The sequence below is a fragment of the Erinaceus europaeus genome, chromosome 3, assembly GCF_950295315.1.
Source record: "Erinaceus europaeus chromosome 3, mEriEur2.1, whole genome shotgun sequence".
NCBI classification, from domain to species: Eukaryota; Metazoa; Chordata; class Mammalia; order Eulipotyphla; family Erinaceidae; genus Erinaceus; species Erinaceus europaeus.
Genome location: NC_080164.1, coordinates 55,340,581 through 55,357,548, shown reverse-complemented (window position 1 = coordinate 55,357,548; position 16,968 = coordinate 55,340,581). Strand labels below are relative to the sequence as shown.

General features: G+C 38.8%; 1 protein-coding gene across 3 annotated transcripts in view; it reads right to left on the bottom strand.

Annotated features, from left to right (window-relative positions):
- The window catches only part of USP34 (ubiquitin specific peptidase 34), a 254,078-nt gene that overhangs the window by 1,370 nt on the left and 235,740 nt on the right, over positions 1-16,968 (bottom strand). Inside the window, exons 73-79 of one of the 3 annotated variants that reach the window (XM_060187219.1) lie at positions 15,393-15,497; positions 15,153-15,277; positions 14,060-14,183; positions 4,744-4,823; positions 2,471-2,611; positions 2,236-2,379; positions 47-206 (exon numbers count right to left, since the gene is read on the bottom strand). In XM_060187219.1, the coding sequence (XP_060043202.1) occupies positions 47-206; positions 2,236-2,379; positions 2,471-2,611; positions 4,744-4,823; positions 14,060-14,183; positions 15,153-15,277; positions 15,393-15,497 (879 nt within the window). Of the gene's footprint in view, positions 1-46; positions 207-2,235; positions 2,380-2,470; positions 2,612-4,743; positions 4,824-14,059; positions 14,184-15,152; positions 15,278-15,392; positions 15,498-16,968 lie in introns of those variants that run through there. The other 2 variants (XM_060187220.1, XR_009548945.1) reach the window with 2 other exon arrangements.

Below are 16,968 nucleotides of genomic sequence, written 5' to 3'. Positions count from 1 at the left end.
ACTCTTTGCCCCCACTCAAGGTAACACTTCGATGTATAAAACGAACCTTTAGTTTTTCTTTCTTTGGCTTCTTGCTCTTGGAGTGAATTTCTCTGCTGCAGACAAGTCCTGCATTTGTTTAGAAGTTCTTGCAGAGTTGGCATTAGAGCTGGGTTTAACTGTTTGGGAGTGTGTATTGACAACAGCAAAGCTAATGCCCGTAGGTCCTGTAAAAAACCCCAGATAAAAACAATTTCTAAATTCAGTATTTTGAGAATTGTTTGCTATTTAATGTGTACATGTCTATTTTCCCTTCCCAACAGTCCATTCTGGTATTTTTAGAAAAATGCTGAGACTATAAAGTCAGTGTTATATTAATAAATTTCACTAATAGTCACTAAATCGGGCTGAAGAGTTAGAAAATCTCATGAAAAATTTAGACCTTATTCTAGAAGTTAATATGCTGATATTTCTGCTATGTCATAAATAGTAAGGCCTTCCTTACTGAACTGTGTAATCTGCTCTAACATCTTAAATATTCTGTTCCTGGCTGCTGCTGGACAATGTACTAATTTTTATGCACTTTATAATCACTCAATTTTACTTATAAGCCATGGGGGGGAAGACATAAGTAGTATTTCAAAATGTAAATAAGTAGAGAAAGGAAATATCTAGGGCATGTAAAATAGCTCACTAGAGTAGTGCACTACTTTGCCATATGCATGATCCAGACAGGGCCCTCAATAGTCTTACTGCCTGTAGCATTTATGGTATCAGTATACATCTTCTACACACATAATAGGCATAGTGAACATACACTTTTTTTTTCTTATTGTCTTTATTTACTGGGTAGAGACAGCCAGAAATCGAGAGGAAAGGGGGTGATAGAGAGGAAGAGAGACACCTGCAGCCCTGCTTCACCATTTGTGAAGCTTTCCCCCTGCAGGTGGGGACAGGGGGCTCAAACTCGGGTCCTTGCACATTGTAACTTGTGCGCTCAACCAGGTGGGCCACCACCCAGCCCCCAAGATACACTTTTATTTTTGTTAGGGTTATCTTTGTAGGCATGAAACTCCCAATGGTGGTTTCCTTTTTTTCTGACAAAGGCAATGAAATAGAGAAGAAGAGGGAGAGATACCTGCAACACTGCTTCACCATCTGTGAAGCTTCGCCTCTGCTGTTGGGGACCTGGGGCTTGAACCTGTTTCCCTGTGCATATGCACTCTACTGAGTGTGTCGCTGCCTCACTCTGTGAACACACATTTTTAAACATTTTTCTCTTCAAACCAATTCTGACTATGGCCAAACTCATTAGAATTCAGTAGAATATTAATTCTGAGGACTGGGTGGTGGCACACCTGGTTGAGCACACACATTACAGTGCACACAGGTTCAAGCACGCAGTTCTGACCTGCTGGGGGAAAACTTCACGAGTCTCCCTCTCATTTCCCCCTCCTCAAATTCTCTTAAAACAAAAAAAAGTAGGCAGTTGGGTGGTAGCGCAGTGGGTTAAGTGCTCTTGGCACAAAGTGCAAGGACAGGCATAAGGACTCCTGGTTCAAGCCCCCTACTCCCCACCTGCAGGAGAATTGCTTCACAGGCGGTGAAGCAGGTCTGCAGGTGTCTATCTTTCTCTCCGAGTCTATCTTTCTCTTCTCGTCTTCCCCTCCTTTCCATTTTCCTCTGTCCTATCCAACAATGATGGCATCAATAATAATGACTACAACAACTAAAAACTAAGGGCAACAAGAGGGAAAGTAAGTAAAATTAAAATAAGTTAATTTGAAGTAACTTCAGACATCTGTCTTATAAAATGCTTACGGGGGGTCCAGGCCATAGTGCAGCGGGTTAAGTGCACGTGGTGCAAAGTGCAAGGATCCATGTAAGGATCCAGATTCCAGCCCCAAGCTCCCCACCTGCAGGGGAGTCGCTTCAGAGGCGGTGACGCAGGTGTCTTATCTTTCTCTCCCCGTCTCCCCCATCTCTCTCGATTTCTCTGTCCTATCCAATGAGCAACATCAACAATAATTACAACAAGGCTATAACAACAAGGGCAACAAAAGGGGGAAAAATGGCCTCCAGGAGCTGTGGAATCATGGTACAGGCACTGAGCCCAGCAGTAACCCTGGAAGCAAAAAAAAAAAAAAAAAACCCTACCTGCTTAAAAAAAAAAAAAGCTGTTACGGTAAAATCTAAAGCCAAACATAAGAGTTGGTAAAAGTTTTCAAGTACATGACCAGTCTCATAAGTCCTTACCCCATTTAAAGATGCACTTGCTTTAGAAATTTCAACTCGGTTAGAGAAATCAGACTGCAGGTTCTGATACTGATTTATCAAGTTTGTAGTAAGAGTACTGATCAAATTGGCACAGTTTGCTTCAGAGAACACCTGACCTTGAACCTGGAGAAGAGGATTAAAAAGTTAGAAAGATCAATACAGTGAAAATATGACTTAATTTACTAATATAACAGATTTCCAAAGTGTGACCTACCTTCAGAAGAAAATGTGTCATAAATGTGTAGACAATATTATTGTTTAGAAAAGTTCTTTCATCCATTAGGATACATTTTATATATTCTGCGAAAACTGGATCTTCACACAAAAGTTTGATGCAGTTCTTTGACATAGCAGACTAAAGTGGAGAGAAGAAGCACTGGTGGTTGAGCACTGAGTAACTGCAAACCTTAAGCACAATGCTTATGAAAAATTATCTGCAATCTTATCAGAAAAAAGTCTGAGCTCAGAGTACTAAGCTTTCAGTTACAATAATTATCTCCCTAATAGATAAAATTATTACTATCATAAACTAGATGAGTGCTACAAGAAAGGACTTGTTAAATTCTGAATATGTCGTCGTCGTTGAATAGGACAGAGGAGGGGAAGACAGAGAGGGAGAGCAGCTAGAGCATCTGCTCCAATTAACTCAGCAGCTCCACTCAAAAATCACCAGCGAAGGAGTATGGATTGACCTGCCAATGCCCATGTTCAGCAGGGAAGCAATTACAGAAGCCAGACCATCCACCTTCTGCTAACCATAATGATCCTGGGTCCATACTCCCACAGGGATAAAGAATAGGAAAGCTGGGAGTCGAGCGGTAGCGCAGTGGGTTAAGTGCAGGTGGCGCAAAGACCAGCAGAAGGATCCCGGTTCGAGCCCCCAGCTCCCCAACTGCAGGGGAGTCGCTTCACAAGTGGTGAAGCAGTCTGCAGGTGTCTAGCTTTCTCTCTCCCCGTCTTCCCCCCCTTTCCATTTCTCTGTGTCCTAGCCAACAACGACAACAATACAACTACAACAAGGCAACAAAAAGGGAATAAATATTTAAAAAAAAAAATAGGAAAGCTATCAAGGGAGGGGATGGGATATGGAGTTGTGGTGGAATTTATTTATTTGCTCTTTTATCCTATGGTCTTGTCAATATTTCCATTTTATAGATATATATATATAAAAAAACAATCACCAGCAAGAGTCCAGGGAAGCCCTGGACTCTAAAGAATGGGATCCCAAATTCAATTCTCAGCATCCCACATGCTGGACTGATGCTCTGCTTTGTGTTTTCTCCCTCCCTTCCATATAAATATACCCTTAAGAAAGTCAACCAATAAGTCATTTTCTGAAACTCTAGTATGTCATACATAATGTCTTTTAAAATATCCAACTATATAAGCAGAATAACAATGTTTTAGTAAAGAGATGATTCAGATAGTGTCTATACTTATACTCTCAGTTTGAGACAAGGAAATAAAAATTATTGCACTGCCATTGTGACATATCCAACTTGTAAAATATATACAGACAACTACACAGGAGATTGGATCAGACTCAAAGTATTTCAGATGTTTTAATGTGAAAGGAAGATTAACAGATTCATCTCTTTCTCTGTGCAGGGGCAGATACAATTGTTCTGAAGGCAAGAACCACCCCCTCTAAAAATCCTAAACAGTACTAACTATTAAAGTTGGATTTTTTTTGCCTCCAGGATTATCACTAGGACTCAGTGCTGGCACTATGAATCCACTGCACTTGGTGGCATTATTTTCCCCCCATTTTTATTGGATAGGACAGAGAAACAGAGAGGAGGGGGAGGTAGGGAGAGAGACAGCCTTAGACCTGTTTTACCACTTGTAAAGTGTCCCCCTGCAGGTGGAGAGAAAAGTCAGGATCCCTTAAACCTCACTGGAGCAATACAATTTTATTTCTTTCTTCTTCCTGATGTTCAACCTTTTACAATTTAGCAAGTATTATTTAGGTACCTATTTTATTTTAAAGGGATGACTCAAGATACTAAAGACAGAGCACAGCGCTACTGTCTGATCTCAGTGACACTGCTGATAGGAAAGCAAGTGCATTAAATTTCTGAGAAACTATATCAAAGTAATAGAAAACTAAGAGCTAAAAGACAAATGTTTAACTGTCTTTTAGAGTTTTTGTAATGGCAGAAGAAAGCACGCGACTGACGGGGAACTTGAGGGGGAGCAAGAAATCGCATGCGACTTAATATTTCCATCTAGAACTTTTCCCACAACTGTTTATACAAACCTGTGAGAGTTTCAACTATAAGCAGCTTTTAAAAAATACTGTGATACAAACCTACTGAATTAACCTCAAAGAATAAAAAAGTTGCAATGATTAATAGCTATCATTTTTACCTACTAGTTTTCTCAGATTATCTCTAATTTCCAGCCTGTTTCCAACTCATTGTTCCTAAAGTTACTGACAGCCTGGTCAGATGAGATGAAAGACTAAATCATCTAAAACTTCTTTACCTGGGTCTGGCACAGCTCAGTCCAAAGTTTGGGGAACAGTGCAAGATGAAGTGGCAAGCCTTCATAGGCAACTAGGACACCTAATATTTGGGGAAAAAAAAATCAGAAGAGGTTATAATTAAAAACTATACATATTACAGAGGTATTAAACTCTGTAGATCCAATACTACAGCTATTTCTAGTCATAACTGCACATTTTGGAAATGTATAAAGGGGAAAAATCCATTCCAATGTTTTACTCAGTGAATTTAGGATGCAGTACATTCCAATTTTATTCAGATCACAGAGCTCATTCTTAGAAGGAACCAAGGCAACATATGCCAATTATAATTTTTAAGTATTTAGAATTTTATTTGGAAATTTTAATAAAGGCTAGTGCAAATGGGTTCAAAGATTTCTAGACTAAGGTACCACTCTCCACAGTAATTTACATGCAATACATAAACTGCAGGTGGAGAGTACAAAGCAAAAAAAGAAGATGTGGAGAACTAGAACATTGTTCTCCCATTTTTTAAAATCCTTTTTTCTTACACAGATAGGGAGAACTATCTTTAAATTTAGGTAAATACTGTGCTGGGTTCTAACAGTTTTTATCCTTTTCCACAGGATCTTTTGGATGTATATCAGATTTCCATTTGGAAGTCCTCTAGTTTTAACTTCTCTTTTTAACTATCCCAGATGCCAAATATGTCTAAGAAACTGATTTACTCCCCCACTGTTCTCCTACCTCCCTTGAAGAAAGGAAACTGCAAAAACAGTCATAATACTTCTATGCTCTCACTTCCCTACATAATTACCAACAAAAGTAGCAAGGGTTGGCATACTCTTGCCTACAGGTCAAATCAGTTTTTGTTTATCTCTGAGCTAAGAAGATTACCCCTCCCCCCCCTTTTTTATTGTCACTGCCATGACCTCACTGCTCTGGGCCAACGTTTTTAGACAGAGATAGCAAAAGAACCAAAGAATGAAGCCCCCTCCCCCTGTGGTGTGGGCTAAGCTCAAGTATAGGTCACATATATGGATGACCAGGTGTCTTAGCAGGAAGTTATCTCACTGGCCCAGGTCTTTTATAATAAAAAAAACAAAAAACAAAATAAACAAAAAGAATAAACAGGCTGGGAAGTAGAACAGATAACCATGACAAGGACCAAGGTTCGAGCCTCTGGCCCCCACCTACGGGGAAGAAGCTTCATAAGCAGTGGAGCAAAGCTACAGGTGTCTCTCCGTTTCTCCCTTCTCAATTTCTATCAACAAAAGAAAGGAAATGTACACCCCGAGCTCCCCACCTGCAGGGGAATCTCTTCACAGGCGGTGAAGCAGGTCTGCAGGCGTCTATCTTTCCACCTGTCTTCCCCTCCTCTCTCCATTTCTCTGTCCTATCTGACAACAATAATAGCTATAACAACAATAAAAAACAAGGGCAACAAAAGGGAAAATAAATAAAATTAAAATAAAATAAAAAAAAGGAAAAGTATGCACGTGGCGCAAAGCACAAGGACTTGCAGGTTAAGCACAGGTGGCGCAAAGCACAAGCACTTGCGTAAGGATCTCGGTTCGAGCCCCGGCTCCCCACCTGCAGGGGAGTCCGCTTCACAGGTGGCGAAGCAGGGCAGGTGTCTATCTTTTCCCCTCTCTCCATTTCTCTCTGTCCTGTCCAACAATAACATCAATAATAACTACAACAATAAAACAAGGGCAACAAAAGAGAATAAATTAAAAAAAAAAAAAAGGAAAAGTATAGCCACTGGAAGTGGTGTATTCATCATGCACCAGTGATGACCCTGGTGACAATGGAAAAAAAATTTTTTTAAAGCCAACCAAAGTTGCCAGAGACCAAATATGGCTTTTAAAGTCTAAAATATTGAGTATCTAGTCATTTGCAAAGAGTCTGCCAACCCCTGGACTAAAGCTGCCCTGACATAAACCCTTTTATGTGAAAACCAACTATATATTGGAATTTACTTCCCAGTCTTTATTCTCTCACCCAAATATTCCCAAAGTAAGATCATCTTTATTTCTATTTACCACAACTACCAAAAAGCTAGTACGATCACATCAAACAAGACACAATTCTATAATCATAATCAATGACAAATTTGAAGTAATATTTTGATACAAATGTCTTTATTTCATAACTGAAGAAACATTTGCTGACATCTGTTACACTAGGTACGTCAGATAATCACATTTAATAGTCTCATCAACTTCAGGAGGTATTATCTTATCCATATACCATCACCTGTAGCTTAGGAAATTAAGTTCAGATTGTGTACTCTGCTCAGGTTTATCCCAAAGCCAAAAAGCAATACTATTAGGAATCTATTCCAGGTTCATCTGATTCAACGTCCACAATTTTTTCGATAATTAGTGTTTTTACAAACTTTTATATTTTACATTTCATGTTCATATTTGTCCATCACCTGTACTAGATTACTACTTTTAGAGAGGTTACATCAGTCTTAGTCACTATAACATCAAGAAGTAAAAGACTTGATTACTAATTATATATTTTCATAATACAGTAGAAGCTATAAATATTAAAGCAATTTATATTCCCTGGACCACCTTTTACACTACACTCCAGAAAAACACGGGTATCCTTGGTGTAGTAAAGGCACCTTTTGACAGTCCTACCTAAATTCTTTCTTTGTGCTATAGTCTTTCCTTTTAGAGTTTTGGTTTTCTATTAATTTCACAAAACACTGAAGATTTGGCTCATCTCTGTTCTGTGATTCAACATACAAGGTCTATGCCTTGTTAACTATACATTCTCCCTATTGGCTTCTAGGGTGTCTCACTTTAATTGAGCATAAAGCATATGGGATCCAATCACCAAAGTACCAAGGTTCACAACCACACTATTTCTCAGTAAAATGGATGGGCAGGTCTATGATGTACTCGTTTTGCTAATTTATTTTGCTGCCAGGGTTTTCTGGGACTGTGCCTGTGCAATCCTGTGGCAGACTTTCTTTCCGTCAAAGAGGGGGGATAAGGCATTGTTAAGAGGGCCCATCAAACCATTAAGGAGCAATTAAATAAATAAAAGGGGGAATATAACCCCCCAATATCCAGCTGGAAAAATTAATTAAATCTCCAATATTTACAAAAACTCGAATCAACCTATTATTCTTCATTGGTAAACACCATCCACCCTCCCAGCTATTAAGGTCAAATAGAAAGGCCCACTAGATAAAATTTGGAAAGGGCATGACCCCCTATTGACGCATGGGGTTTCGCATGCGTGTTTCTGCAGAATTACTCAAAACCTGTCTGGCTTCCTGCCCGCCATGTCTTGCAATACCCGCATGACGGCGCTGCTATCCCTGAGGAACAAAAAACACTGCAAGAGGACTGGCTGCAGGATGCACCCCAGGGCCCATAATACAACATGGCGGAATCTGAAAAATCTGGTTCACACAGCCCTCTTTCTCCCTCCCCCCTTCTCTGAATATCTTATGCTATGACTGGCCAGTTGTGTTTTGTGAGTGAGTGAGTTGAATGACCAAAATTTTTTTGTACATTTTTCTCAGAGTACTCTGAAACTTAACTGACTTTATATAAAAATGCTGGACACAGCCATGGTTTCTGGAGACGTCCATAAATAGTCCAAAAATTTGTTTTTCCCTCTTTTGATTTTTTTTTTTTTTAGTCTTGGTATAAATGTGAAACATTTAGTCTTAAACTGTGTGAGTAAAGATGGTTCAACTAAGACAGTACAGATCTAAATTCGTGTTTGAAATGATATGTCTTCCTAACAAAAGTTTTCCTCCTCCTGTGTGTTATAGACTGCATGTTATGTGTGTGCTTCAAGTTTGGTAGTTTTGGTACTGCTGGGTTAAAAGAATGATTGATGATAATGCAGAACTGTCTCCCTTATCTTGACTCCACTGTAAGGTGTCTTCTTTTTTCTAAAATACTTATGATGTATATTATCAAAACTTTATCTCATAGGGGAAGGAGATGGGGAAATCACTGACTTCTCTCTTTCTCTCCTTGGTCATCTCTAGGGTTTCACCACTCTAGCAATGAGAATTCAAAGTAGAATAAAAATTAAGTTTTCCGTATTAATTTTTTGTTTTGTTCTCTCTGGGGTTTCACCATTCCAGGTTGATCCCCTGCCCCACAAGAGAGGAAGAGATACAGAAAGAAAGACGTCACAACACAGGTTCCTGTTGTACAGTGGGGGATAGTCTTGAACCTGAATTATGAGCATGGCAAAGCATGCACCCTCCAACTGAGCTATCTTGCAGGCTCAATTATGTAGCACATGGTCTTGTCTTTCTTTTTAAAAATAGTCTTGTTGAGAAAATGACTACATGATAGTTGTTGAAACACTGGTACAGTCTCTTACCTCCTGGTGCTAAGTGTCTACCACGTGTAGGTGCTAGGAATTAAATCTGGGACTTCAGAACTTCAGAACTTCAGGCATGAAAGTCTCTTTGTACAGCCATTATGCTATATCCCCAACCCTAAATTTCCTTATTGGTAAGGTTACCAAACATCTATTATGTAAATACCTGTGCCCTTTGCTTATTTCTGTCTGCTATATTTACTGAACCCAAAAACGTTTTGTAGACTACTGTTAAGATAGTCTTAACTTACCTGTTAAGATAGATTTTTTTTCTCTCATTAGTTGCTGGTGTTTTATTATTATCTCTCTCTTTTTTTTTTTTTTTAAGCCAGATCACTGTTCAGCTCTGGTTTTTCTCTACTAATGTAGTGTATCATAATATAACACCAAACACAATATAATACATACAGATAATAATAATAACACAAAGGCTATTATTCTCCTTTATGTGCCTATGTATTGCTGTGTTGGTACTGTGTGGCTTTAATCGTTACAATTTTATTTAAAGGGCTAAGAATGGGGCCAGGTGGTGGAACACCATGTTGAGTACACACATTACCCTGTGGAAGGACCTGGGTTCAATCCCTGGTCACGACCTGCGGGGAAGAAGTTTCACAAATGGTGAAGCAAGGCTGCAGGTGTCTCTCTCTTTCTGTCTACTCTTCTCCATTTCTCTGTCCTATCAAAATACAAAACAAAACAAAAAAGGCAGGGTAATTCCTTTTTTTGCTGTTTTTATACAAAAAAGGAAAAAAATGAATAAAGGTGCTAAGATTCAGGTCTGTGGGTGATATATTGATATTTTATTATTTCATTAAATATTTTTTCTTACCAGATTTGTGCTCAGATTATAGTAGGGTGAAGGATAGTTAGAACCTAAGGCTTTGGAGCCTCAGGCATTAAAGTCTTTTGCTGGGAGTTGGGCGGTAGCGTAGTGGGTTAAGTGCAGGTGGCGCAAAGTGCAAGGACCGGTGTAAGGATCCCGGTTTGAGCTCCTGGCTCCCCACCTGCAGGGAGTTGCTTCACAGGTGGTGAAGCAGGTCTGCAGGTGTCTATCTTTCTCCCTCTGTCTTGCCCTCCTCTCTCCATTTCTCTGTCCTATCCAACAATGACAACAATAAGAACAACAACAACAATAGTAACTATAACAATAAAAACAAGGGCAACAAAACGGAATAAATAAATATTTAAAAAGTCTTTTGCTAACTATTATGCTGTCTCCCCACCCTACAAATATTTTTAAACTGTATTTATTATGAAGCAGAGAGAATAAAAGGAAGAGCCAGAAGGAACTGAGCACAACTCAGCTCTGGCTTAAGGTGGTGTATCAGGAGTTATACCTGGGACTTCTGGTGCCTTAGGCATAGAGCTGGTGCTTTAACAAGTTGAGCTATTACCTCATTCCCTGATGTTTTGAACTGAGTATTGTGCATATTTACTAAATACAAATAACAACAACAAATCTTAGTATTTTAGAAATCAGTGACAGTTATCTCATTCTTTTTTTCAGGATTAAAAAAAATGTAGTAACTAAGAGTTACACTGTAATAAGATAAACTGGGCAAACTCAGTAGCTTCTGAGACTACTAAGATTTAGTTATGAAAGTGAATGAGTGATTGAGTGAGTGAGTGAATGAGAGCACCACTCTGGTACATACAAATGCTGGGGATTATACTAAAGACCTTATGCTTAAGAATCTAATACTTGGGGCTCGGTGGTGGCACACCTGGTTAAGTGCAAATGTTATACTGCGCAAAGACCCGGGTTCAAGTCCCTGGTGCCCACCTGCAGGAGGAAAGCTTTGCAAGTGGTGAGGCAGGGCTGCAGCTGTGTCTGTCTCTCTTCCTCTCTATCTCCCCTTTCCTTCTTGATCTCTGGTTGTCTCTATCCAATAAACAAAGTTTTTTTTAAAAAAAATCCAATACTTCCGGCATAAGGATCCCGGTTCGAACCCCGGCTCCCCACCTGCAGGGGAGTCGCTTCACAGGCGGTGAAGCAGGTCTGCAGGTGTCTATCTTTCTCTCCCCCTCTGTCTTCCCCTCCTCTCTCCGTTTCTCTCTGTCCTATCCAACAACGACGACAACAACAATAATAACTACAACAATCAAACAACAAGGGCAACAAAAGGTAATAAAAAAAAAATCCAATACTTTATCCATAGTTCCACCTCCCGGATTGCTTATTATTTTTCTGACTAACCTTTGTTATTGTAAAATATCATAATACTATGGTTTTAGACACTCTGTTTCAAATGGTATTCAATGGGTTGGTTCCCCCTCGCTGTATTTTTTCACCATTTATTTCTCTGTCCTTAACTTTTTTTTTAATTTTTAATTTTTTTATTTTAAATATTCTTTTTTTATATTTATTAATTCATTTCCCCCCCTTTTTTTTGCCCTTGTTGTCTTATTGTTGTAGTTATTATTGTTTTTGTTGTTATTGATGTCGTTGTTGGATAGGACAGAGAGAAATGGAGAGAGGAGGGGAAGACAGAGGGGGAGAGAAAGATAGACACCTGCAGATCTGCTTCACTGCCTATGAAGTGACTTCTCTATAGGTGGGGAGCTGGGGCCTCGAACTGGGATCCTTAGATCGGTCCTTGCGCTTTGCACCACCTGTGCTTAACCACTGCGCTACTGCCGACTCCATGTCCTTAACTTTAATACCTGAGGTTGTCACTCCAAAAGAATCCTAACCGTTCCTTTGTTTACATGCAGATATAGCCCCTTCAACTCTAATAGATAATCGCCACATAACTTCATGGCCTGGGATGTGGTACACGGATAAAAGCATTGAACTCTCAAAACATGAGGTCCCAAATTCAATCCTCAGCATCCCATATGTCAGAGTAAATGCTCTGGCATTCTTTCACTCACACTGAAAAATACCTGCAAATAAACCTTAATTTTTTTTTAAATCATCATATAATTTTTTTCAATAAAAGAAATTTTTACTGTGGATGGTAAAGCAGATAAAGAATTTGTCCATCCTAGTGGTCTGGGAGGTGGCACAGTGGTAAAGCTTTGGACTCTCAAGCATGAGGTCCCAAGTTTGATCCCCGGCAGCACATGTGCCAGAGTGATGTCTGGTTCTTTCTCTCTCCTCCTATCTTTCTCATAAATAAATAAATAAAATCTTAAAAAAAAAAAGAATTTGTCCATCCTTGTAGAAAGCTGCACAGTGCTTATGTATAGAACTAAAATGAATGGTCTGGGAGGTGGCACAGTGGATAAAGTGTCGGACTCTCAAGCATGAGGTCCTTAGTTCAATCCCTGGCAGCATATGTACCAGAGTGATAATCTGGTTCTTTCTCTCCTCCTATCCTTCTCATAAATAAATAAAAATATTAAAAAAAAGAAAAAAAGAACTAAAGTGAGACAGTATCACCAGTGTCTCATGACTAAAAGAGTAAGTGATGCAAGAATAAATATGAAAGTTGATTCAGCTTATATGGATGGCTACATGGACCTCCCCCAAAGCTCCCCATCCCTGCACCTCTCCCACTCTCCACACACTCAATCCCTCCCCACCCCCCCCTCACCCCCAGAACTGTGCATTTGTGTTTAAGAAGATAGGCTGAGAAAGGACAGATAATCATTATGAGGGCAGAGTTATTTAAGTAGCTATAATAGATCCTTGACTTTTAAGCCATATTTTTCATCCGGTTAGTATGTGTTTAAGCCCTCCCCATCTGAGAACAAGGTTATATTACTATATTTTTTCAAACCTGATCATAGTCATTGCTAGACGTTAGCATTTTAGCAAGTGTTACAACCCAGTTGGATAATACAAAATCTGAGCATATCCTTATACAACACCCCCAACCTCATTCTTTTGTCCTCATTTTCAATCTTGGTACTTCAGCAACACACACACACACACACACAGACACACGCGCGCGCGCAAATTATAAGTGGAAAGAACAACCTTTCAAATCTGAAAACATTCTAATCACTTACCAATAGGATGGCTTTTCTGAAGAGGAAATATGCCTGACAGTTGTTACCATTTTCTTCTTCTTGGATAATGATCCATTACAGGTATATAATGGATCTAAACATTTTCCATAGAAAGGAGGGGACTGTGACTAAGAAGGAACATAAAGGGTCTTCTAAAGTGGGATATTCTCCTTTTTGACATAGGAGGTGGCTCTATTACTACTTCAATTCCCATGTTCTGAAACAAAACTACAGAATGTATGGAAAGGATCCTGGGCCATCTCTAAAGCATTAAGGAAGCAAAACTCACAGGATACCCATGACCTGGGAACTGTGGAGGTCCTGCAAAAGGGGTTTATCTGGAGGAGGACTACATGTCTTCTAAAGTCTTATGATGTAGAATGTAGTCACTCCAGTGAGTTCTCCTGTACATTCTTAGACATTATTACTATTAGGTACTTTGAGTTTTATTGCCCCCTTCATAATTCACTGATGGTTTTGTTTTCAGTTTCCCAGATCTTCCCATTCAAATTTCCCTTCTCACTTATCTCTCTATTTTGTGAGACTTACCTCCTAATTACTCATATGTGTACCTCTGCTTCACCCTGGCAAGTCCACTCAGCTTACTCTTGGCATTGCCAGCTCCAAAGCACAGCTGGCACTATAGATTTCATCTTACCCTCAAGATAAGGGTTGGGGAAGTCCATCTCTATGTCTGCCTCCCTAAACAGAGCAGTTTTTGTTTTAAATTCTGCTGGGCAGATGGAGGAGGCCTTGGGCTTTCTATGTACAAATGTGGTCGCCCTACTCCAGTACTTTATAGGCCAGCTGAAACTCTGGGCATAACTACTCAATGGAAACCAGTAAGTTGGTGTTTTCTTAATAAAAACAAAAATGTTCCCAATATTTTTAAACATCCACTAAAAAAAAAAGTAAAAAAGATTGTCTCATTTTTTCCTCCCCTTCCTAAATGGCTAGGGGCTTAAAATAATTCCGTGGAATTTACTGCTCATCTTTTATACTTACTCAGCTTAACTAATGTTTCAGTAAATTTTTCACAGTTGATTGCAACTCGGCATAATAGATGGATGAATTGATGATAAGAAAAGAAGTAGTCTAGCAGCATACGATCATAAACGTCATCTTTGCCCTGAAGGTTAAAGATGATAAAATGGTTGCACTTAAATTGTATAATAAATTAAAGAGCATATTTTGTGCAAATGTAATAAGTTTAACTAAAAAGCTTATTAAATATTTAAATTCTATAAGAACCTAGTTTTAAATTCCAAGTTTCTAGTAATGCTATTAAGATCTTAATTGTTGCAGTTTATTTTCAGTGTGCTATTAAAATTACACATTATTTCTATAAACTTTAATAAAGTAGAATTTTTAATTGTGACACTTTAGTTCTATAGACATACCAAGAAGAATGAATTAAATTTGGTATTTTAAAATAGGTTCCAAGAATATTTCTGGAATGGTTATTACATTATCAATTATTTTAAATATTTTATCTTATAAGGACTTCTAAAGAATATTTTAGATCCAAAGATTGTGGACAAGGGAGAGTGTGAATGAAGTGAAGTGAGGAAAAGATAAAAGGGAAAAAATGTTTTAAATGTTGAAGCTAAGATAAATTATCAATACACCTCCTTCCCTTTACAATTTAAAATTAACATTAATTCAGAGTAAGTGTTAGAGGTCAAGAATCAGACTACAGATGATAATTCAGTCAATGTTATTAGGCTTAGGTCAAGGAATAGAGTTAATAGGAAAAAAAAAAAGTAATTATATGGCCAAATTTAAACATTTGCAAGGACCTAACTTGACTTTTCATATTTAAGGATGTAACCCAGTTATAATTTAGCCTAGTGACAAGTACTATAGCTGTCTATTAAGATATTTTTTGAGGGGGGAAAAAACTTGCTAGTTGTGCTTAATTGTTGATTTGTCAATATCCAACCAACATTTCAGAGCACTAAAAGGAAAAAATCCAAATGAATCTAGCCTTAGGATCCACAAAATGATCATTTAAATCTAGTAAACTGTAACTGCCAGAGGGGAAATTTCAAATCATTGTGTACTACAGAAACATGGTTTTCCTAGCATCCCAACATACCTTACTGGTTTCCACCATTGTGGGCAAGAGGCACATATTGAGTTCAGGGCGCGGAGGCCGAATATTGCTTTTCCCTCCTATTAGCTTGATATTTTCTCGACAAGGGAAATAAGGTCCAAGAGACACTAAGATATTAAAAGTGTACAATAAGAATAAATGGAAAAAATAAATCTCCAAGTTTCAGTGTGCAGAAAGATTAAATACCAACCACATTCAATTACTATTTTGAAGAATACATACTTGGTATATTACTGTGATGGTAAGTACAATGGTTGTGTTGTAGAAATGGAACCAGAGTATGAAGAAAGTCATGGGGGCTCAAAAGCACTAGTTCCTTGAGGACATCTGAAAATAAAAACACGATGTGAGCATTAAAATATAGTATTATGTCTACTGAATATTCTCAAATTCAGAGGTGACTGATTGTAGTATGCCAGCTGAAAAAGTCTCATTTTATTTTGTACCACCAGGGGTTTCCTGAGTTTTGCACCACTGCGATTCTATCACTTCCAGAGGACTCATTTTTAGAGGCTGAAAAAGAGGAAGAGAGGCAGAGAGAGGAGAAGCAAGACTACCGCATTTTTCTATCACTCACAAATTTTACCTTTGGCATGGTGCTCCCATATGGAGGCTGGGGGCTTGAACCTGGGTCATTTTATATAGCAAAGTGTGTGCTCTAAAGGGTGAGCTATCTCCTAGGTTGACTAACAACTCTTACTTTTTACTTTTACTGTAATTTTTAACTTTTTTTTTTAAAGGTGGATATAGAAAGGCAGAGAGAGAAGCTATATCACTGAAGTATCTTTTGATGTAGTGGGGGGCAGTTTCAAACCTGGGTCACACACAAGGTGTAGTATCCCACTATCCAAATGAGCTATTTCACCAGCCCTTTCCTTAACTCTTAGTGAGGGGGCCAGGCAATAGTGCAGCAGGTTAAGCGTACATGGCGTGAAGTGCAAGGACTAGTGTAGGGATCCCAGTTCAAATCTCCAGCTCCCCACCTGCAGGGGGGGGTCACTTCACAAGCAGTGAAGCAGGTCTGCAGGTGTTACATTCTCTCCCCCCTGGTCTTCCCCTACTCTCTTGGTTTCTCTCTATCTTATCCAACATCAATGATAAACAACAAGGGCAACAAAAGAGAAAAAATAGCCTCCAGGAGCAGTGGATTTGTAGTGCAGGCACCGAACCCCAGTGATAACACTGGAGAGGTAAAAAAAACACTTTTTAGTGAGTCTGAAATTTAGTTCCTGACATTAGGAGAAAATCTGGTTGATGCACCAAATATGGATTATCATTTAGAAACAAAAATTTAAACTTACAATTATCTTTTTTTAATTATTTAAAAAAAATTATCTTTATTTATTGGATAGAGACAACCAGAAATCTAGAGGGATGGGGTTGATAGAGAAGGAGAGACAGAGATACCTGCAACATTGCTTCACCACTTGCAAAGCTTTTCTTCTGCAGGTGGGGACTGGGGGATCGAACCCGGGTCCTTGCGCATTGTCACATGTGCACTCAACCAGGTGCGCCACCACCGGTCCCACCAATTATCTTTGTAATATTACTACAGGAGTTAAAAAAAAAAAAAAACCCTAAGGTTCAAAATTCTTGGGATTTAAAGGGTAATCCTTAATCTAGGCTCCTGTGCTGAATATGGGCTCTAGATCAAATCGATGGGGTTTACAGTTAACAGTATTTATATACTTTCCCCATAATGGGAGCTACTCTCTTCCCTGATTCAGCTTTCTAGTCCTTTTTCCAACTGTGACACTAACTCCTCAGACAATAACTTGGGTCCACTTGCATGTTAGCT